Here is a 23,126-nt window from a genome sequence, read left to right as displayed (position 1 = left end):
CTCTCTTCCCCCCCGCTCTCTCTCTCTCTTCCCCCCCGCTCTCTCTCTCTCTTCCCCCCCGCTCTCTCTCTCTCTTCCCCCCCGCTCTCTCTCTCTCTTCCCCCCCGCTCTCTCTCTCTCTTCCCCCCGCTCTCTCTCTCTCTTCCCCCCCGCTCTCTCTCTCTCTTCCCCCCCGCTCTCTCTCTCTCTTCCCCCCCGCTCTCTCTCTCTTCCCCCCCGCTCTCTCTCTCTCTTCCCCCCCGCTCTCTCTCTCTCTTCCCCCCCGCTCTCTCTCTCTCTTCCCCCCCGCTCTCTCTCTCTCTTCCCCCCCGCTCTCTCTCTCTCTTCCCCCCCGCTCTCTCTCTCTCTTCCCCCCCGCTCTCTCTCTCTCTTCCCCCCCGCTCTCTCTCTCTCTCTTCCCCCCCTCTCTCTCTCTCTCTCTTCCCCCCCGCTCTCTCTCTCTCTCTCTTCCCCCCGCTCTCTCTCTCTCTTCCCCCCCGCTCTCTCTCTCTCTTCCCCCCCGCTCTCTCTCTCTCTTCCCCCCCGCTCTCTCTCTCTCTTCCCCCCCGCTCTCTCTCTCTCTTCCCCCCCGCTCTCTCTCTCTCTTCCCCCCCGCTCTCTCTCTCTCTTCCCCCCCGCTCTCTCTCTCTCTTCCCCCCCCCGCTCTCTATCTCTCTCTCTCTTCCCCCCCCGCTCTCTATCTCTCTCTCTCTTCCCCCCCCCGCTCTCTATCTCTCTCTCTCTTCCCCCCCCCGCTCTCTATCTCTCTCTCTCTTCCCCCCCCCGCTCTCTATCTCTCTCTCTCTTCCCCCCCCCGCTCTCTATCTCTCTCTCTCTCTTCCCCCCCCCGCTCTCTATCTCTCTCTCTCTCTTCCCCCCCCCGCTCTCTATCTCTCTCTCTCTCTTCCCCCCCCCGCTCTCTATCTCTCTCTCTCTTTCCCTCCCCCCGCTCTCTCTCTCTCTTTCCCTCTCTCTTCCCCCACCCTCTCTTTCTTTCCCCCACCCTTTCTTTCTTTCCCCCACACTCTCTCTCTCTCTCTCTCTCTCTCTCTCTCTCTCTCTTCCCCCCCAACCCCCCCAACCAATAAATTGGCCCATCCATCTAACCCGCACAGCCTTGGGAAGAAACCAGAGCATCTGGAGGAAACCCACACAGACATGGGGAGAACGTGCAAAATCCACACAGTGACCCGAGGCCAGAATTGAATCCTGTCCTAGGCACTGAGAGACATCAGTGCTCACCATTGTGCCACCGTCTTAATGGGATTTGAAATAGATAATTCCCTTGGACCTGATGATTTACGTTCCAAAGTGTTGAAGAAAATGGCTTTAGAGATGGTAGATGCTTTGGTGATTACCACCTTTCAAAATTCTAGAGACTGTGGGATGGTTGTTGTAGATTTGAAGGTGGCAAATGTAACCCTATCATAGAATTCCTATAGTGCAAAAGAAGGCCATTGGGCCCATCAAACCTTTACAACCCTTCCAAAGAGCATCCCACCACACCCTCCCCCCTCCCTGCAACCCAGCACACATTTTAAGGAAGGAAATTGAAAGAGAGGAAAATCAGAAAGTACAGACTTGTTAGCCTAACGTTAGTCCAGGGAGAAATGTTTGAATCTATAACGAAGGATGTGATAACAGGATGCTTGAAAAATAACGGTAGGATTGTGCGTGCAATGCCAACATGAATTTATGAAGTGGGAATCATGTTGAACAATCCTCCTGGGTTTTATTAAGGATGTAACTGGCAGAATAGAGAAAGGAAACCGATGGATGTGGTATATTTAGATTTTCAGCAAGCTTTTGATAAGGTCTCACGTAAAAGATTAGTTAACAAGATCAGGACCTGAGATGGAGGAAATATGCTGGCATGGACTGAGAATTGGATAATGGACAAAAGAGAGTAGGAATAAATGTTCCGTTGTCAGGCTGGCATGCTGTGATAAGTGGGGTGTGAAGGATCAGTGCTTGGGGCTCCAGCCACTCTCAAAAACAGCAGAAAATACAGAAATAGAGTATTTCTTAAATGTGAGAAGCTGGAAAGTGTTGAGCTTTTGAAGGATTTGGTGTCCTTGTTAATGAGTCATGAAAGCTTGCATACAAATACAACAGGCAATGAAGAAGGAAGATGGTATGTTAGCATTTAAGAGTTTCGTAGTTTTATTCATTCATGGGATTTGGGTGTCACTGGCTGGGCCAGCATTTATTGCCCATTCTTGAGGCCATTTCAGTGTGAATCACATTGCTGTGGAACTCATGGGCCGGACTGGGTAAGGAAGGTAGATTTCCTTCCGTAAAGAATACTAGAGAACCCAAAGGATTTTTACAGGGATTGACGATGATTTCATGGCCATCTGTTGTGGGACTCGAACCTGGCTCCCCAGAACATTGCCATGGGTCTCTGAATTAGTAGTCCAGCAACAATACCCAGTAAGCCAATGCCTTTGCAGGTGTTTTGGTGAGTATGCAGTTTGTGTTTCCTTACTTAAGGAAAGATGTATTAAGTGCAAAATGGTTCTGGATGGAGGGATGTCCTGTGAGGAATGGTTAAATAGACTGAGCCTTTATTCTTTGAAGTTTTGAAAAATGATCACATTCAAACTTAAAAATTCATTCAACAAGGGAGATGCAGGAATGACATTTCTATTGGCTGGGTTTCGAGAAACAAGGGGCAAACCAATTAGAATTGAGATGAAGAGGAATTTCTTCACTCAGTGGTGAATATTTGGAATACTCAGCCCCAGAGGCCTGTGGAGGCAATCATTGATCCTGTTAAGGACTGAGAACAATGGATTTCTTGCATATAAAAATCATTGAGGGACACAGGTTTGAGCAGGAAAATTATGTTAAAGTAGAATATCAGTCATGAGGTTATTGAGCCTGCTCCACCATCCAAAGGGCTGAATGGCCTACTCTTATTTATTGTGTTGTTTACAGTGTGTCTAGTGCTTGTCTTGCTCACACAGTGAAGTTATAAGAATGTACTTGTTTCCAGCGATGGTTACTGACTTGTATTTGCCTGATCTCTGTAGTACTTTCAGAAGGCCAAGTTTCTCCTGCACGAGAGGAACTTTCTATGGCAGCAGACTTACTTCAGAGTGAGAATGGGAGTGGTCCAGAGCTGGCAAAGCCCCTCCATCTCCAGTACCTGGAGCGTGCACTACGACTTGACCCCTTCCTGCGCCAGGCTGCAAGTGTCTTCAACAAATCTATTTCCAGGTAAGCCAACCACTCAAAGCTTCGGTTGCTATAGCCCTGCTTTTGTTCATGGGTTGATGATGGGAATTGCATATTTTAAAACCGCTTATAAATAATTTGTAGAACAGAGTACACAAATGGTTGCAACTGATAGTTGAATGTAAACCTGCAGAGAATTGCCCTAACCAAAAAGCAGAATACTGCATATAGGTAAGCAGATTTCCTGCATACCCAGTAGTGCGGATGCAGGACATCTGAAGTTTTGCTTTCAGAAATTTAATCATGTGCTCACTTGCAGAAATCCTTGATTTTATTTATTGTTGTCACATGTATTGGCATAGAGTGAAAAGTATTGTTTCTTGCACACTATACAGAAAAAGCATACTGTTCATAGAGAAGGAAAACAGTGCAGAATGTAGTGTTGCAATCATAGCGAGGGTGTAAAGAAAGATGGAGGATAAGGGATCCCTTGTTCTGAACTGGATCTTTAATACGTTATTTTTTTGATTCATTACTGGGTTTGGGGGCATTGCTGTCTGGACCAACGTTTACTATCCAGCCCTAATTGCCCTTGAATTGAGAGTATTTTAAAGATTTGTCACATTGCTGTGGACCTAGAGTTGCATGTAGCCAGACCAGGTCCTAAAGTGGCTTGAAAGCAATTTCAATATTTGGACTGTAATACCAGGTATTCTCATGTTTTAGTCTCATTCTGCAACCAAACTTGTATGTTTCTTCTCCTTACCGTTATAGTGATGAGAGTGATGATGGGCTCGAGGAGGCTTCCTCACTGTCTAAAATGGGCTCTGGGAATCTTCTAAACTGCATTAAAAAGGAGCCTGTTGAAGAAGATCTGGGAGAGCAACCAGAAGTTGGGCACAGCAGAACACTGACAGCCCCAACCTCGCTCAATGGTGCCTTTCATCCAGGTGAGAATCTGAACAAGCCCCATGCTCCCGTTAGTGTGAACCTGCTTTAAAGGTTGGGTAGAATTCTCTTAACAAAATACTGTCTGTTCTGGGAATGACACCATACCTCAAACTCCGACCGTGATAGGTTTAGTGTTTGCAACAAGTTATTTTACACTGGATAAATTTTTAATTTTAAGGACATGGTTAGAATGTTACCAGAAGATCTGTGCTATCTCATTGCCTTTGGTTGCTATTATTTTTGAATGCTTCCTGTTAACCAAGAACGCTGTTAATTATGGTACGCAGTTTAATATTTCATGAACTGATTTGCTTTGTTAGAGCATTGTGGGATGATGGTGACTAATAATTACCTGCAATGTTTATGTTCAGCAGAACTCAAAGTTGAGAAGGGGAACGTATACAATTTCAGCAAATTGAAGAAAAGCAGGAAATGGCTGAAGGTGAGGATGTAACAGTGTCTGTAATTTGATTCATTCCCGCATGGTATCAGTGATCTCCCTGAGGGGGTGTGCTATGTTTTAGTATGTACAGCTTACAGTAGTTCTGGAAAATGCCCATTGTTCAGTTCCTGCTGATCAACTCTCACACACAGCACACAATCACTGACATGTTGCAGGATGTCCTTTGTAAACAGAAGTGAGAAAGAAGCCTGTGCATGTGCTTTCATGTTTCGAGGGTAAATTACTACTAGATTGAAAGGCCTAGGTCAATACTTATCTAATATGCAAATACTGTGGCTGCTGTGTGGTAATACTACCCAAGTGCCAGCCTTGGCTCAGTGATAGCATTGTCACCTATTAATCAGAATGTTGTGGGTCTAAATGCCACTTTATAGACTTGAGCACAAAATCCAGCCTGACATTTGTGCAGCACAGAGAGCTTGCTGTACTGTTGGAGATACTGACTTTCGGATGAGCCATTAAACAGAGGCCCCATCACTTTTTCATATGGATATAAAAGAGCCGATGGCACTATTTTGAAGTTGATTAAGGGAGTATTATCTGCCATTATTTATCCCTCGATCATTCAAAAATGGCCAATAATTTATCATCTTGCTGTTTTGGGAACTTGTGTGTAAATTAGCTGTGCTTGCATGCTTTATAATAATGACTTTGCCTCATTAGATTCTGAAGTGGTTTGGGAAATCCAAAGGATGTAAAATACTGAATAAATCTAAGTTCTTTGTTCGTCCTTTTGTTGTCTTGACTATTGGGGAAGCCTAATAATAGCTGAAATGTTACTGTATGCTGTAAAACTTGAAGCTGTTTTTTTTCTTCAAGATTTCTGTTTCATTCCAAAGCTGACTTTTTTTGGGTGCACTTCAGCATTCACTGGCAACATTGAAACATCTACCCAAGTGATGATTTGTATGTGAGGTCAGATATTGATTGTCAGCAAACTGACTAACTAGGAAGGATGATGTAACTTAGCCCAAGCCAGATTTGGTATAATGTGTACACATCCCACAGAGCATGGTAGCACAGTGGTTAGCACTGTTGCCTCTCAACGTCAGGTACCCAAGTTTAATTCTGGCCTCAGGTGACTATCTTTACGGCATTTGCACATTTTCCCTGCATATGTGGGTTTCCTCTGGGTGCTCCAGTTTTTTTCCATATTCCGAAGATGTGCAGGTTTCATTGATTGCCTCTTAGTATCAGGGGAATTAGCAGGATAAATGTGTGGAGTTAAGGGGATGGGGCCAGGGTGAGATTGTTGTTGGTGCAGGCCCGATGGACTGAATGGTCTGCTTCAGCACTGTAAGGATTCTATAATTTGAGCAGAAGTATTAGTCAAAGACAGAAACACGAAGCAGTTTTTGTATTTCGCTTGTGATGATAGTGTGCCTTTAAGAAATGTATTTATATCATGTTTCTTTTATTAAGTATTACATTTAGCTAGTGTTATACGATGTGCTGATTTGTCTAGGGAAGCCTTTAAGTTAGTAGCTGGAAGATCAAGGTAAGTACTCATTTTAGAACAAGTTAGTGCATTTTTGTTTATTTGGTTTCTCCCCCCTGGTGTTTCAGTCTAGTTTGATTAGGTTGATTGACAAAAAAAGAGAGTCATGTGCTAATAGAAGGAGCTAAGCTTACAGGAAAAATGATCAGTTTTCTGCCTGGTCTTGAAAGAAGCAAGAGGTGTCCTTCTGTCTGTGTCTCTCTCTCTCTGGATACTACTGCATGGGGCTGTCAGAAGACAGGTGGTTTTTTTTTTCTGACTCCAAAGGTGCTGAAAAGGCTCTACAACTGTGACTAAAAACACATGGACTTATGTTGTTGACTGTTTGTGAAGAGGGGTTTTAAGTCTGAAAGAGGAACATTGCTTGAATTGGAACTAATAGAGATAGATCAGCAGTTAAGAATTGTATCTTGTCATGATTAAGTATTCTTTAAATGTTGAGCTAATTTAGTTTGTTGTAGTTAAACTGTATTGTTAAATAAAGTTTATTTTGACAAAAGCTTCCCAGTTTGTCAGTAGAATTGCACTTGGAGTGAAACAGCATATCCTCACATTAATGCTAAAATAGCAAATACTTGAGGTCTAGTCTAACTTCATGAATACCTTAGGGTTTATGATCTCGTACCCTATTGCTCTCTTCCCTTGGTACAGTGAGGTCAATGCTAATGCATAGTTGATATTTGAGATAATCACGGTGCTTGGATGAAATGATGCACTCTCAAACTATCTGGACAGTTACATGTCACTTAAGCTAATATTTTACCTAAACTAATCTGCTCCTATGCTTTCCTTTAGTTGGGCAACACCTAAAGTGACATAGCTCCATTGAATTGTCTCACTGTTCCTCCTTCCATGTGCCAGTCAGTTTAGATTTTCCACAACTTAAACTATTGAAGCTCCAGCATGCTTGAGGCTCCTCTTGAAGTGAGGTCATTGTGCCGCTCAGTAATTACATGTCACATTGGTAAGGATATTTGGTTGTTGATATACGGATGTGATTTGAATTATTTACCCAGGTGATCCAGTATGTGTTTTGTGTGCTTGGATTTAAAGTCCATCCTTGCCTAATATGTTCTGAATGCTCATTCACACAAATAACTGAGGCTAGTTTCCGGTATGGTGACTACTATTTGCTACACTGAGGGCATGCTTGGTGAGGACTGGATGTTGTCTACCTTTTTCCTTGCTCCTGTCTGCCCCTTGGCTTGTGGAAATCTAGTTAATGAATGGGAGAGTTGTGTTGACTGATCTAATAAACTGGCTTTTGGTTCTTGTCTTTGTAGTGGGGAGCTATCCAATTCTTCGGCAGATTTTCAACCACATCAACTATTGGGCTGTTAACACTTAAGTGAGGATAGGAACAGACTTCAATCTCAACATAGACGTGTTTCACTATCAAAGACACTTTCTAGACGTACATTTGTATAGAACTTTTGGGTAATGTTTAAGCTGAACATCAGAAAAATGGTAGCTACAGATTTTGACCAACTTTTTAAACTACTTCTTGGCCACTGTGCTGCCAGCCACACGCAGCTGAATTTGCAGTCTTGGTGTTTTGTTCAGCCCTGAGCTGAGCTTTTGGTGCCTCACTTTAGGAGTCGTAGTCTGAGGGCTCAAAGGAAGTGGAAGGGCATAATGAAGAGCAATAGAGCTAGTGTGCAGTTTACCTTTGGATCCAGAAGGCACAGCACTGATCCATTTGGATGGTGGCTAACACAAGGACAAACAAATATGAAGAAAGACTTGAAAAGACAGGATCTAAATATTTTAAAACATTGGGGAATTATGTGTTTATTTGATGGAAGGGAGGGACAGAATAGGAAAAAAGTTTATCTCCAGTAATTGTCAGTCCTACGTCCCAGGTAGATACAAGAAATGCAAGAACTTTAGAACTGAGGATTGTAAAGCTTAGAATAGATGGACAATTGATTAGCTAACAGAAGCAGAGACTTAAATTTGTAACTTCCTCAGAGCTTCTCCCACTTGGCATGATTGCTTTGGAGGTTGTCCTTCCAGCAAGGTGAAATCAGTAGAGAGGGATCAGTTCCAAGAATCTTCCTGACCCAAATCAGCATTTAAATGGTTGAAAATATGTGGGATAAAGGCATATGAGATCAGTATGGGCTATGGGATTTGGAATCCTGTTTGCCTAGTATGATTAACACTGGCCCATAAAGCCTATCTCTGTGTTCTTTGCCCTTTGAGTGATATCTGTTTCATTATAAATCTTGGACCAGTCTACAAAATCTAATTTATACAGAAATCCCATTCATGTACATTTTGGCAACTGGAGCCTGCTCTGCCTGCTGGTTTGTGTTTTGAGTTCCACTCTTCCAATTACCCCTGATAACATTAGATTCTTGTTAGTCAACAGAATCAATTCATCTCCACCTTTAAGATATTCAGTGACCTGGCTTCTAAAGCAGAGGTCCAAAGTCGCACAGTCCTCAAAAAAAAAATTTAATTTCGGTCCTAAAATGTTCATTAAACTATTTTAAAGGATATTTTTGTTGAAAGTTACATTTTATGTTTACCACAAGATGCAAGAAATTTCCAAAATCTTGTACAGGAAAGTAATCAGTCATAAAAAAACCAGCGAGTATTCATACAAATGATCCAAATTCAGTCACCACAGCCGGCGTCTCCTCTTGTACGATAAAGTAAGGGTGGGGATCTCTGGATAACATGCTAAAGCCATAAATACATGTCCCCATGGTGTACAACCCCTCCGCAGGATAACAGAGACAGAGCTGCACAATATGCACCCTTACAGAGTAACATACAACCAACCAGGGTCTAACTCAACATCGAGGGATCTCCAAGCAATTAAAGGATAATCTGGAAAAAGTGAAACATCAGGATACTACATACCATCAGTACAAGATGTAATATGGCAGCATTCACACTCATTCATTTATAGGTATCAATAAGTCAAGGATTCATGCACCTCCCCTCGGTTTGCAACACATCAAACCTCCCTGCTCCCTAACCACATCAAAAACCAATCAGGCTCCCCATCATCAGATAATTTAAACCATATTTCATGAAGGAAACCACTGACAAGGAGAAGAATCATCAAAGCACGCATCAACAGGGATCTTGGCTAGTGATACGACCTGCCTTCTCCTAACAAAATAAAGAAATAAGGGAGCATCAGGATTATCCAATAGATGCCAAAAGTATTCTCCCCATCCCCACCCCACCCACTGGCACCTGGAAGATGGATAAATTGAAAGTCTCCATATAACACCACTTGGAGGATGCGATCTTCTCCTCCAACCAGCCTAATCTCCAAACTGAGAGATTCCCAACAATGGTGAACCAAAGCACCCAGACTCAAACTAAGGTCTTACAGCCAACAGGCCACCAGGGGAACCAAGTCTCAAGAAGGAGAGCACTCCAGAGGCCCCCTGAAGGGGGACATCTTAGGGGAGGACAACCTAGTCCCGCATCTAATATGCCCTCCGCCTGACCCAGACATAAACACCATTAACCTACTCAATGACAGTAGAATAAAGACCATAGGCCAAGAATATTCACGTCACTCTTACACACTGAACATTATACATTGAACAAAGCAAACTATTCCCTTCTCCAGATACCCAAGAGGTGCCACTTGCGTCCCTCTATCAACGTGATTCAATCTATTTCCCCACATCAGAAAAACCCAAACAACTGAATAATTTGCCTACCGTACATTGCATGAGCTAAGTAACCAAATGACCACTACCTGTGCAGCCAAATCAAAATAGAAGAGTAAGCTAATAGGGCTAGATATCCAAGGATTACCCTTCAATCCCAACAACACCAAAGACACCAGTGACCAAAAAAAAAGTATTTTCCGGGATACATGATCTGTCTGTACTTGGCAGAAAACAAGCAAGGATTCTTAAGTCCCAGTACAACAAAATTACAACATAAAAACAAACCCCAATAGTTCTCATGGGGGATTCTCCTCACTCGTAATGAGGACTTGTAAGACCATACCAAATCACCTATACAGCACCCTGTTATAGTGCTACTCATCTTGTATAAAAAAAAATGAAGGGTACTAAAAATTGTACTCTTATGTAAATGCAAGGATTACACAGTTTAAAAAAACAAACCAGATAAATACCTTGCAACCCTCATGTCTTACCCAACTCAGCATACTCTTCAATGGAAAGAAGGGACACAAATAATTAAAACTATGACCTCCCTCATTCCACCATCTGAGCATGCCAGTGCATGAATACCATCAAAAAGGAAAAAAGTAGACTGCACTGATTTTCACAGCATAACAGGCAGCAAACTCCCAAATCAGGATAAAAAAAAAAATCACAAAGTCAGACTTATAATCGCAAGGGACAACGTTTAGGATTAATGATGAATTGCAGAATGAAATAACCATCTATGGAGCTTGAAAAGACCAAAGCTATGATAGGATCATTGAGCGTCATCCAGGATTCGTTCAGAGTTTCACCAAAGCCTTTGTGGCTCCGTCATATTATTGTCCCAAAACCCCAGCAAAAGTCTTGGCGCCATCGACACTGCCTCCAACCCTTCTCAACAGAGGACAAGACCACGCAAGACCAGTGGTCGGAATTTTCAACTGACCCCAAGCCTCAAGAACATATCGAACTCAAGATGGCCAGCCTTCAAAACAAGGATTGTGAAAGCTTAACAGTAGTTCTTGAATTTGGTTAGGAATTCATCCCCACGATCCAAGGAGACCCAGCACACAGATACTCCTCCTTTGCCCCCATCTCCCCAAGTCAGCCAGGATGTACAACACAATGCAACAGAATTTCCCAGCATTGATGATGAGACCCCACGAAGGAAACTGCCCACTCAATTGACAGGATTCTCTTTTCTGCTCCATTCGTCCTGTTTAGGATAGCTTGCAGTTCATCAATGTGAGCACCAAAACTCTGTGCCAAGGAGCCAAGACCATCATCCACATCGTCTTGTAATTGTGGTTATCATCTCGATGCCAACAGTATCACAGAAGAATAGGCCCGCTCACACCAGCATTGTGAACTAGGCCCAACCCAACCATCTCTGACCACCTCAATCCAAAAGGATTTTCTTGACATTGCTCCCTTCGCCAAAATTGAGGCAGGGTCTTCCAGGAACGTGGATTATACGCATCAGGATCGGATAATTACGGATTGTGCATCAGGATAAACAAACAAGCTAAAAGTGTCTGAGCTCGTGAAAACTTGGCCACTCCCCCACCTCATTTTAAGTTTGAAACATTTTTCCCCAGTTCTGGACTTGCGCACAAGAGGAACCATCCTTTCCACATCCACCTTGTCAAGACTATGCAGAATTTTATGTGCTTTAATCATTCTTCTACACTCCAGTGGAGATGAGGACAACCTGTCCAACCTATCCTCTTAAGACAAGCTGATTGTTCCAGGTATCAATCTTGTAAATTTCCTCTGAACTGCCTCAAATGCTTCTTCGTAACATATTTTCTGACGTATCTTTGTCATCTGAAAATTTAGCTACTGTGTCCAAGTCATTGTTGATAATTATGAAAAGTCCAAGACCCAGCACAGACTCCTGCAAGACTCAACTTAGCATATCCTACCAAACAGACAAGGGCTCATTTATGCTTAATGTTTTCTGCCAGTCAGCCAATCTTCTGTCCATGTTACTCCTACACCGTGAGCTTTTATTTTCCCTAATAATCTTTTATGTGGCACCTTTCCTTTTGGAAATTCAGCTAGTGTGATTACAGGCTTCTGCTTCCAGAACATATGTTACTGCTTCAGAGAAGTCTAACATTGGTGAAAAATGATTTCCCTTTCACAAAGCCATGTGGACTTTTCCTGATTACTGAGTTTTTACAAGTGCCCAGCAAAACCTCTTTAAACACACTCCTCATGTCAGACATCAAACTAACTGACCCAGGGCTTCCTGTTTTCTGCCTCCTACCCTGCTTGAATAGCAGGGTTATATTTACCACTTTCCAGAATCTAGGGAATTTTGGAAAATTAACACCAACACACCTTCTAGCTCATTACCCATTGCTTTTAAGACCCTGGGATAATGTCCATCTGGAACTCGATGCATGGCAGCCACAAGTCGATCAGCTTGCTCAGTACCACCTCCTAATAACTGTAATTTTACCAAGTTCCCCTCTCCCTCCTGTCACCTGATGTACTGCTATTACTGGAATGTTTTTGTATTCTTGACTAGTGAAGGTTGAAGCAAAATATTTGCTCAATTCATCTGCCATTTAGTCTGCATTCTCACTCTTGAGATTACTAACACTTACTACTTATTTCCTTTTTAATGTTTCCCCTCATAATTTCTTTCTCCTGATTAACCTTTGGTTTTCTTTGCTGTTCTTTCTATTCAGGCCAAGATCTGACTTGCCACTGACCAAATGATTTTTCTTTTCTGTGCAGAGCATTCTCTTGAGTAATGAGACGTCGGACTCTAATACGGATGATGATGACACTGAGGATGACTTTATGCTCACCAAGGAGGAGTTGCATGACATGCTGCGTCTGCACAAGTACAGGAAGCTACACCAGAGCAAAGTGCACAGTGATAGAGAGGTAAGCAGCTGCAGCATATATCAGTTCTTCCATCTCTGGCACTCCTCAGGTTACTGAGGAGCAGAGCTGCTTTAGGATCGTTGGGTCTGTGAACATAGTATTAAGGACAAAAGAGTGATTATAATGAGAATGAATGAAGAAAGGTTGTTGACAAATGTGTTCCCTGCAGTAAGAACTAATGGAGACTGCACATAGGGAGGTACTTGCATCAGAAAGAGGATACTGTTCACTAAAGTGAACGAAGGTGGTTATTTTGGCAGTATTTTGCCCTGAAGAAAGAATGTGTTGAGGTCTGAGCTCTGTACTGTGGGGAACCCCTATAGTCTATTTGTAAGATACACATGGAATACAGGGTGATCTAATAAGATGGATTCACAATTGGCTTAGCAGTAGGAGACAGAGGGTGATGACAGGTGGCTGCTTTAGCGACTGGAGGCCAGGGATCTGTGCTGGTCCCCCTGTTGTTCATCATTTATATAAATGACATGGATAACTGTGGGGGCTAAGATCAGTAAGTTTGTTGATGTGTGCAGTTTTGATATCCTTACCTGAGGAAGAATGTCCTTGCTATATAGGGAGTACAGCAAAGGTTTACCAGGCTGACTTTTGGGATGGCAGATCTGTCATATGAGGAGAGACTAAGTCAGTAGGATTATGTTCACTGGAGTTTAGAAGAGAGAGAGGGTATCTCATAGAAACATAAAATTCTAACAGGATTAGACAGGGTATATTCAGAAACAATGTTCCCAGTGGTGGGGAAGTCCAGAGCAAGGGGTCATAATTTGAGGACAAAAGGTAAACCTTTTAGAACTGAGATGAGGAGGAATTTCTTCACTGAGGGTGCTGAATGTGTGGCACTCATACCACTGAATTTAGTTTGACCAAAACATTGTGATTTCAAGAAGAAATTAGAGGTACTTTGGGGCTAAAGGGATCGAGGGCTATGGGAGGAAGTAGGGGATCAAAATATTGAATTCGATGACCAGCCGTGATCAAAATGTTTGGCAGAGCGTGCTCGAAGGGTCGTATGGCCTACACCTACTTCGAGTGTTAATGTTTCTATGATGCCAGTATTAAATGGTGCAAAACTAGGAATTATGGAAGTCTTGAGATTTAGGATCAAATTAGGGCACTAAAATATAATAGTTAGCACACACACAAAATTAAAAAGGCTAATGCAATGTTAACTTTCATTGAATATTAAGGGAGATTTTGCTACAGTTATTCAAGGCCCTGATTTACCCACATCTGGAGTATTGTGTGCACTTCTGGGCACCACTGCATAGCATATATTGGCCTTTGAAGATTCATCAATGCAGATTCACCAGAATGTTACTAGAATTAAATTATTAGGAGGCAGTGTATAAACTATGTTAGTATTCCCTGGAATATGAGGCAGTTTGAATTTTGAAAGTAATAGAACAGCTGGTTAGATAAACTTTTCCACCAGTGGGCAATCTAGGCCAAAGGAACGTGATCTTAAAATCAGACCATTCAGGAGAAAAATTAGGAAACACTTCTTCACACGAAGGGTGGCAGAAGTGTGGAACGCCCCCTCTCAAAATGATTAGATGCGATGGTTATATGGTTATATCTGGAGTTGATCCTTGCTGGTCAAGTATGTGAAGCATGTCCTGGAGGTTGGTTTCAGATTGACACTGGAGTCAGTCTGAAGCACATCACTTGCCCCTGAACTTTGGATGAATCAAGATAGCAGGGGAGCAATAGAAAGGGCAGTGAAAGAAAGTGCCATTTTGCTCCATGCCCACCCTCAAACACATGCTGCCCCTTGCCAGTATCATCTAGCAACAAGTAGTCAGGTACTCACTGACAACATTGAGCTCTTCCTTTTCACCCATCTTTTTCCATCCGTCCATTGCCATTATTGACAACTCGCCTGACATCCAGTTTTAAATTATCCATGACCTCTTCCAGTTAAACATTGGGAAAGCTGAAATCATGATCTTCAGCTTCAACCACAAGCTCCATACCCTCACCTGCAATTTTTGTCTTTCTCCCCAGCTGCTGTCTCGTTGAACAGAACTATTTGAAACCTCAAGTGTCTGTCTTAAACACACCCTGAGCTTCCAATTCCAATTCTTTCCATCACCAAGCTTTTCTTGGTAATATTGGTGACCTCAATCCACTGGCTGCTGAAACCCTTATCCATATCTTTGACTGCACTATTTCAAAATCTTCTGTTCTTCATTTGGTAAATGAAACACATTCATCAAACACATTACTATCCTTTGCTATCATGCTTGTCCTTAAGCCCTGTCCTCACTGGCCTACATGGACTCTTGGTCCCCCAGCACATCTCCGCCAAGTGGATATTTTCAAAGTCATGTTGAAAGCTCTTTTTCGCCTCTTCAGCTCACTGCCACCATTCTCTGCCCAACTCTAAATGTGTTGGAGTGTTAATTTGACGTGTGTCCATGATACGGCTGAAGTAATGCTGTTATTGGGAGTATCTCCACCAAGATGTTATTGAGTTTATATATGCCCCCCAGCTCCAGCAGTACCAGTACTACAGCACCGGCCTACTTTCCACGCATGATCATTTCTATGAGCAGCAACGGCATGTTCTGGGCCCCAGCAGGAAAAAGAAGAAAGAGGAGAAAAAAATGAAGGGTGAGTGGCAATTCTATTGAACTTTTTTTGGTTTCCTGCAGCCCTTTCTGTTTGTGCTTTGTTATATCTTAGTGCAGTTTCCTTTGACCCTTCACCTCCAAGCCTTCACTGCATGATTGCCAATTGTGTGTCCTCAGCAAATAAGTTGAGGCAGTTTTGGAGTTGGGCAATGTTAGAGAGATGAAGTAGGCAGTCTTGTGATGGGGCAGCTATGGGATGGAAGCTTTGCACGGAGTCATATAGGCCTTTGAAGTTGAAAACTGTGGTTCAAGTTGAAATAGAAGCCATCAAGGGCGATTTGAATCAGTGGCAAAGGGCAGAATTGCAAAGCATTACATGATGCTGCTCTCACTTGTGAAAACTGCTCACTATTTTAGGATCTTGGGGTGCAAGCTGCTTTTTTCAACCGCAAGTCATCTTAAACCTCTCTCCACCCTCGCCTCCAAGAATGAGTGAAAGGAGCTCGTGGATTTCTTTGTTAATAAGATTGAAATGATCTGATCAGATGTCTCTCCCACTTCCTTCCCATTGAATAGATGAAAATTTAACTAAGTCTGTTCATTCTGATTGTTGAGGAAGAATGAGTCTGAAGCTAGCCTGTACCTTGTTTCCAAAACAGCAAAGCAAAGTCACTGACTCGCCAATTCCTCTCAGACACTGAGTAAATTAGTTTATATACTCTTACCCAATTCCTCAATTTGGGACAGCTGTGCTTAATTACCAACTGAAAGCATGTATTTGATTGCAGCACAATTTTAGAAAAGTTTAGTGCATTTCTTTTTCAGAAAAATAAAAATCTGAAGATAGGAAAAAATAAATCAGCCTTTTTGAAATAAAATTCTTATCCCAAGTCGTCCTCTTCATATGTCCAACAATTTTTCGCTATAAACATTCCTTTTGATAAAACAGTCCACTAACTGATGGCTTGTGTCAACCCACTGGAGCTTAGGGATTTCCTTTGTCTCCACTGTTTGTTTTAAATTTGCAATATCAATGTGTAATCTTTTTACTCAGTCTTTGTGGCATGTTCATTATTCCAAAGTGATCGATTTGTAACAATCTATTGGGATGTTGCCTTCATCATTTTCCCCCATGTAGTATTTCCTCTAATCTTTTAGATCAAAAGACTGCCATGTCAACTGCTCCCACTAGTTCAAGAGTCTCTGCAGCCAGGATCCTCTTTACTGCTTTCCTTAATTTCTTGGTTCCCAAGTCAAGGGACAGCATTTCCCATTTTCAGCCAGGAAAAATATAAAGCTGAGACCCTCACTGTACACAAATTGATTTTATATTCGTAGTGTCACCCAGAGAGAGAAACTTGAATATACATTTCTCCATCTTTAAACTTTTTTAATGTTTTGCTTGCCTGTAAGATATCCTGGACCTTGGGATGCTTTGTTATTGTACTCAATTAAATAACATCAAAACTTGCATCTGGCGCCTTCTGCTTTCTGATCTAGTTTAATTGCTCAACCAGACCTTGCAGTTACTCCGACGCATCATTGGAAGCAGTTACATCTTTTTGTGGAGACTTGGCTTGACTTACTGCAATAGGCCAAACATTTTTCATATGATTCAAGTAACTTCAGATTTGTCCTGTTTTATTTCTGATCCGATATTTTTCATGGATCCATTAGCCTGACTTCGAAGCTTAAGGTCTATCCTAATTTTGTAAATAACTCTCTTGAAATTCACTAGTGCCATTCCACAGGAAGTTATCAACATGTATCAATGCTGAACATTCAGCCAATTTTTGTGTTCCAGGAGATTTTTCTGCCCATCCCTCTATTCTTGCATCCGTATGGTTATCTGGTTCAGCTGGACAATACACTACCTGGAAACCCACTTTGGGCAGCTGACTGCTGGACAAAACAGCCACTTCCTGTTCTTCACAACCCACTCTCTATTGCTGTCTAACTCGAGAACCATTATATCTTGTCCTCTAGGCTCTGCCCCACTTCAGTATGTGAGACACATGGTGCTTTGTCACCGTCTATCACACCCCATGTTCATGATTCTGATGACCTGTGAAGAATAGACTTTTATTATTTGATTCCCAAGTTAAACAATCTCACATTTTCCTTCACGGCCTGGAACATTCCCTAGATCTTTTGGTTTCCTCTGCCCGCCCCATTGTAATAAGCCAAATTACCTTAACTAAAAATCAGCATTAACAGTAGGTATCCCCTTCAAGAGCAGGGGAGCACCTGAGCATTGAAAGCAAATTCAGATTTCTTTTGTATAGCAATTATAACTGTGCCCCCAACTGTATGTAAAGAATTGTATGCATGTTCTCACCATACCAAAGCAGTTTTCAACTTGCATCTGAATGTTCAAGTACCTTATGCAACATGTCATCTATCACTGCATGATTCCTCTTGCATAAGATGTTGCTGAACAGGCCTGAGCCCCAATATACATAACTGCAATTCAAATTTTCACATGCCCTAAATTTCTCATTCACAATTCCCTTCCGTCATTCATCAGGAATTTCATTGGCATCCCTAATCTGGTACCTGTATGTTTCTCTGACATTATTGGCAATGTGTTTCACCTTCCATATATTACAGGCCAAATCTATTTGCCTTATCTACAAAGTGTAGCCAAAAAATACAATCCTTGTCCCATACTTTAAAGTCCATTCCAATTACATCACTAAATTCCCTGGCCAGTAGTAGACACTCAATAGGACGTGATGTTGTCCTTCAATATTTAACACACAGCACACTGAGCTGGGACTTGCTCAATAAGGTTGTCATTTTTATTATCAGCCATTCCAACATCCTGCAGTACAACTTTCAATTTTTGTGGCACTAGATGTACAAATTGTCAATGCAGATTCCAAATAATCATCTTTATCACCAGAAGTTAACAAAACTGCTTGAATTCTAGGACGAGAGATATCAGGCTTCCTTAATAGAAGACAGTAATGGCCTCCCCAATTAAAATGCAAATCCAGTTTTTCTAAATACAATCAGTCTGTCATTCTCCATGTCTAGCTTCATCTGTGGGTTTTTTCATCAAAAATCTGCTCAATAATAGAACAATCTCACTGAAGACTACATCAGTCCTGAAAGGACAGAGGATTTGAAGTGATTGCTTTGAGGGCAGGAGATAGCAGATTGGAAAGGAAGGGGGTAGTATCTGAGGAGAGGGAATGATTAACATAGCGAGGGAAGTTGATTGTTTGGCAGTTTAAAGGAATTAGGGAAAGTGGTAGAGAAGATGAGCGTTCAAAGCCAGGGCAGAGGAAAAACGTGGTTTGGTGGCAAAAGGAGGTGATGGAAACTCCCAAGTCTGCTGAGTGCATGATCTCAATCATCATATCAAAGAGGTCCGTGTACTACTTAGATATGAAGATGGAGGGTGTAGGTCAAGGGGTGGTTTCAGGGGATGTGTAATAAGCCAGAAAAGAATCTTGGGGTTATCTCTGCATGTCATAATGATCCTGGGATGGTGAACACTTTTTTGGCAGAGGAGCAGTGACTGATGTAATCCAACTAGATCTGGCATTGTTGGTGTAGAAATTAACCTGAAGGCATGAGGGAAACTAAAATCAGAAAGAAATGACCTTTTTAATTATGCGCTTAGTACTTGTAGGATTTTGACTTGAGTGGGTTGTTTCTATTTAAACAGTTAAAAATAATTCCTTGTTTGTCATTTTGAGGTGGTGGGCTGTACCAGAATAGGATGGTATACATCCAAGAGGATAAATGACATCCTTTACTGTTGTATCTCCTTTTTCTCAGCCAAATTGAAGAAAGTGAAGAAGAGGAAGAAACGTGAAGAGGAGCACTCATCTGGAGAATCCCCACGGAGGACAGAGATGAAAATATTTGCCAAGTTCTCCCATGATGCTCCTCCACTAGGTTCAAAGAAAAAGCATCTGAATTTAGAGCAGTTGAATGCACGACGACGCAAGGTGTGGCTCAGTATTGCCAAAAAGGAAGTTCCCAAGGTGAAGACTGGCTGGCTGCAAGGGTTTGCTGAGTTTGTATACTGTGCCGAGGAGGAACTGATTAAAACACGGCTTGTACTTTTTTTATTGCAGGTCTACAAGCAGAAGTCCTCTGCACGCAACATGATCCTCACCAACACTAAGAAGGTAGGTCAGACTTGGACTGAAAATTCTGGATAAATGAATGGGCTGTGCACACTGAGTTTCTGGGATGGGGGTGAGTTGGGGCCGGTTCGCTGGGGCCCTGCCTACTCATGTTTGGGGCAGAGGGTGGATTTGGGACATAAAGCGTTCTGATCTTTTTCAAGTTATTGAAAAGATTAACTTTATCAATGGGCGCAGTGCTTTCATTACAGTGCAAGCCAAAATTGGAGCAGCAGTTCTAATAACTAAGTGCTTATGCAGGCTGAAGTACATTGCACTGTATGATCCTGTAACAGAAAATGACTAAGATGTCAATGGTTAGTTGCTAGAGACTGTCTCGATAGTTTGAGATGGAAAGAGTTCTGATGCATACGCATTAAGAGTGCAACCTTCTTTGGGTTAGATAGAGTGATGGGAGAGTTTATCAGCCTATAGTGCTGCACAAAGTATCCCCCAACTTGAACAATTGAGCATATTTGATATATACATCTTGTATCTGTCCCCCAGCTGGCTCACCAGTGCATGCGAGAGGTGCGGAGGGCTGCCATCCAGGCACAAAAAAACTGTAAGGAAACACTGCCTCGGGCCCGAAGGCTAACCAAAGAGATGCTGTTGTACTGGAAAAAGTATGACAAGGTTGAAAAGGAACATCGGAAACGGGCAGAGAAAGAGGCTCTGGAACAGCGAAAACTTGATGAAGAGATGCGTGAGGTTAGAGTCTTTCTTGAGTTATTTTCCATTATTTCACAGTGCATAGAGCATTGTTAGGAAGGCAAGAGCTTCTGAGATAGAATAGGTTCATTATTTGCACGGTCTCTGGCCAGTTAGGTTGGAGAAATGTAAATGACTATTCCTTTAACCAAGCAGATTCCAAAACCAAGAACAAGTAAATCATAGGATTGTAGAATACCTACAGTACAGGAGAAGGCCATTCAACTCATCGAGATTGTACCAACAACAATTCCACCCATGCCCTACCCCTGTAACCCCACATGTTAATCCCCCTGACATTAAGAAGTAATTTAGCATGGCCAACCAATCTAACGTGCACTCCTTTGGAGTGTAGGAGCAAACTACAGCACCTGGAGGAAACCCCTGCAGACATGGGGAGAATGTGCAAACTTCACACAGACAGCCATCCAAGGCTGGAATTCAACCTGGCTTCCTGGCGCGGTGAGGCAGCAGTGCTAACCATTGCCACCATGCCATCTGGTTCTCCTTCTGAATGATACCAATGCCTAAAGAGTCATATTGAGTTCAGGTTGCATAAATGTGGTTTGTATTCCCTTCAACTTTTAAGATTGAGCGATGGTCTCATTGCAGTATTTATAATCGGGACATAAAAACACAAGTTAGTCTTGAAGTTCCTTGAACCTGTTCCATTGTTAAATTAAATCATGATTGATCTGTATCTTGACTCCAATTTTCTTCCTTGTTTCGGATTCCTTACAATCCTTGCTGAACAGATTGATTAGTAAATATTGTCCAATTCCGACAGTGCTAAGCAATCAAGTTAAGATTATCAGCTGGACTATTTGAGCTCATTGTAGCTTGATAAAGCTACGTACAACCATATGCAGAAATCTGTCTGCTACAGGCAAAAGGAATATTTCCAAAAATCGTACTGTTTTAAATAAACAGAAAGCATTGGGGCATTGACTCCCTGGTACGCTTTTCATGATCGCCTCGACCAATCAAAGTTGACTTAGCACAAATCAACACCTCTCTTCTCATGCAGCATAAATTGTTGTTTCCTTTGAAATTTGGCATTCTCGAATCTGGCTTGATGAATGCAAGATCAAATGCTTGTCTTTTTTTTTTCAGCAGAACTCCAGTTCTGTATAACTAGGTAATGGTTTCAAGAATGACTGATAAGTCTGTTTAGGAGAAGTTGGCATAGAATTAGTGCCCCAGGGTAATGTTCTGAGGATTCAGGTCGAAAACCACCAGCACATGGTGGTTTTTAACCTGAATTTAAATTCCTCCCGGAGGAAACCTACGCAGACGTGGGGAGAACGTGCAAACTCCATGCAGTGGATTCTACCTCAAAGGGTATAATTCTTCACTCAAAGGGTGGTGAATCTCTGGAATTCTCTGCCTGTTGAAGTGGTGGAGGCTGCCTCGCTAAATATTTTTAAGACGCGGGTTGATGGGTTTTTGATAAGAGAGGGGATTAAGGGTTATGGGGAGAGGGCGGGAAAGTGGAACTGAGCCACGACAGATCAGCCATGATCTTATTGAATGATGGGGCAGGCTCGAAGGGCTAGATGGCCTACTCCTGCTCCTATTTCTTATGTTCTTATGTACCTGAAGTCTTTGGCAGGTAGGATTAAAGAAAACCCTAAAACTTTCTATCTGTATATCAGGAATAAGAGAATGACTAGAGTAAGATTAGGGCCAGTCAAGGACAGTCGTGGGAAGTTATGCGTGGAGTCCGAAGAAATAGGAGAGGCGCTAAATGAATATTTTTCATCAGTATTCACACAGGAAAAAGACAGTGTTGTTGAGGAGAATAGTGAGATATAGGCTGTGAAACTAGATGGGATTGAGGTTTATAAGGAGGAGGTGTTACCAATTCTGTAAAGTATGAAAATAGATAAGTCACCTGTGCCGGATGGAATTTATCCTAGGATTCTCTGGAAAGCTAGGGAGGAGATTGCAGAGCCTTTGGCTTTGATCTTTAGGTCGTCATTGTCTACAAAAATAGTGCCAGGTGACTGGAGGATAGCAAATGTTGTCGCGTTGTTGAAGAAGGGGTGTAGAGAAAAACCCTGGTAATTCTAGACCAGTGAGCCTTACTTCTGTTGTGGGCAAAGTTTTGGAAAGGATTATAAGAGATACGATTTATAGTCATCTGGAAAGGAATAATTTGATTAGGGATAATCAATAAGGCTTTGTGAAGGGTAGGTCGTGCCTCACGAATCTTAAAGTCCTTTGAGAAGGTGACCAAAGAGGTGGATGAGGGTAAAGCAGTTGATTTGGTGTATATGGATTTCAGTAAAGCGTTTGAAAGGATTCCCCACGGTAGGCTATTGCAGAAGATACGGAGGCATGGGATTGAGGGTGATTTAGCAGTTTGGATCAGAAATTGGTTAGCTGTAAGAAGACAGAGGGTGGTGGTTGATGGGAAATGTTCATCCTGGAGTTCAGTTATAGTAGTGTACTGCAGGGATCTGTTTTAGGACCACTGCTGTTTGTCATTTTTATAAATGACCTGGATGAGGGCGTAGAAGGATTGGTTAGTAAATTTGCGGATGACACTAAAGTTGGTGGAGTTGTGGACAGTGCGGAAGGATGTTGCAGGTTACAGAGGGACGTAGATAAGCTGCAGAGCTGGGCTGACAGGTGGCAAATGGAGTTTAATACGGAAAATTGTGACGTGATTCACTTTGGAAGGAGTAACAGGAATACAGAGTACTGGGCTAATGGTAAAATACTTGGTAGTGTGGATCAGCAGAGATATCTTGGTGTCCATGTGCATAGATCCCTGAAAGTTGGCACCCAGGTTGATAGGTTTGTTAAGAAGGCACACAATGTGTTAGTTGTTATTGGTAGAGGGATTGAGTTTTGGAGCCATGAGGTCATGTTGTAGCTGTACAAAACTCTGGTGCATCTGCACTTGGAGTATTGCTTACAGTTCTGCTTGCCACATTGTAGGAAGGATGTGGAAGCATTGGAAAAGTTGCAGAGATTTACCAGGCAACATCCTGATATGGTGGGAAGGTCTTGTGAGGAAAGGCTGAGGGACTTGAGGATGTTTTTGTTAGAGAG

General features: G+C 42.3%; 1 protein-coding gene across 4 annotated transcripts in view; it reads left to right on the top strand.

Moving 5' to 3' along the window:
• The window catches only part of ino80 (INO80 complex ATPase subunit), a 210,204-nt gene that overhangs the window by 42,936 nt on the left and 144,142 nt on the right, over positions 1–23,126 (top strand). For 3 of the 4 annotated variants that reach the window (XM_080202972.1, XM_080202970.1, XM_080202973.1), the window contains exons 2-9: positions 3,015–3,201; positions 3,934–4,109; positions 4,482–4,552; positions 12,470–12,622; positions 15,133–15,253; positions 19,003–19,211; positions 19,305–19,358; positions 19,863–20,066. In XM_080202972.1, coding sequence (XP_080059098.1) covers positions 3,015–3,201; positions 3,934–4,109; positions 4,482–4,552; positions 12,470–12,622; positions 15,133–15,253; positions 19,003–19,211; positions 19,305–19,358; positions 19,863–20,066 — 1,175 coding nt within the window. The remainder of the gene's footprint in view (positions 1–3,014; positions 3,202–3,933; positions 4,110–4,481; positions 4,553–12,469; positions 12,623–15,132; positions 15,254–19,002; positions 19,212–19,304; positions 19,359–19,862; positions 20,067–23,126) is intronic. The other variant, XM_080202971.1, reaches the window with a different exon arrangement.

The sequence above is a fragment of the Carcharhinus amblyrhynchos genome, chromosome 14 (assembly GCF_965287045.1).
Source record: "Carcharhinus amblyrhynchos chromosome 14, sCarAmb.v2.hapA, whole genome shotgun sequence".
NCBI lineage: Eukaryota > Metazoa > Chordata > Chondrichthyes > Carcharhiniformes > Carcharhinidae > Carcharhinus > Carcharhinus amblyrhynchos.
Note: the sequence above shows the minus strand (reverse complement) of the source record. Positions and strands in the feature narration are given on the sequence as shown.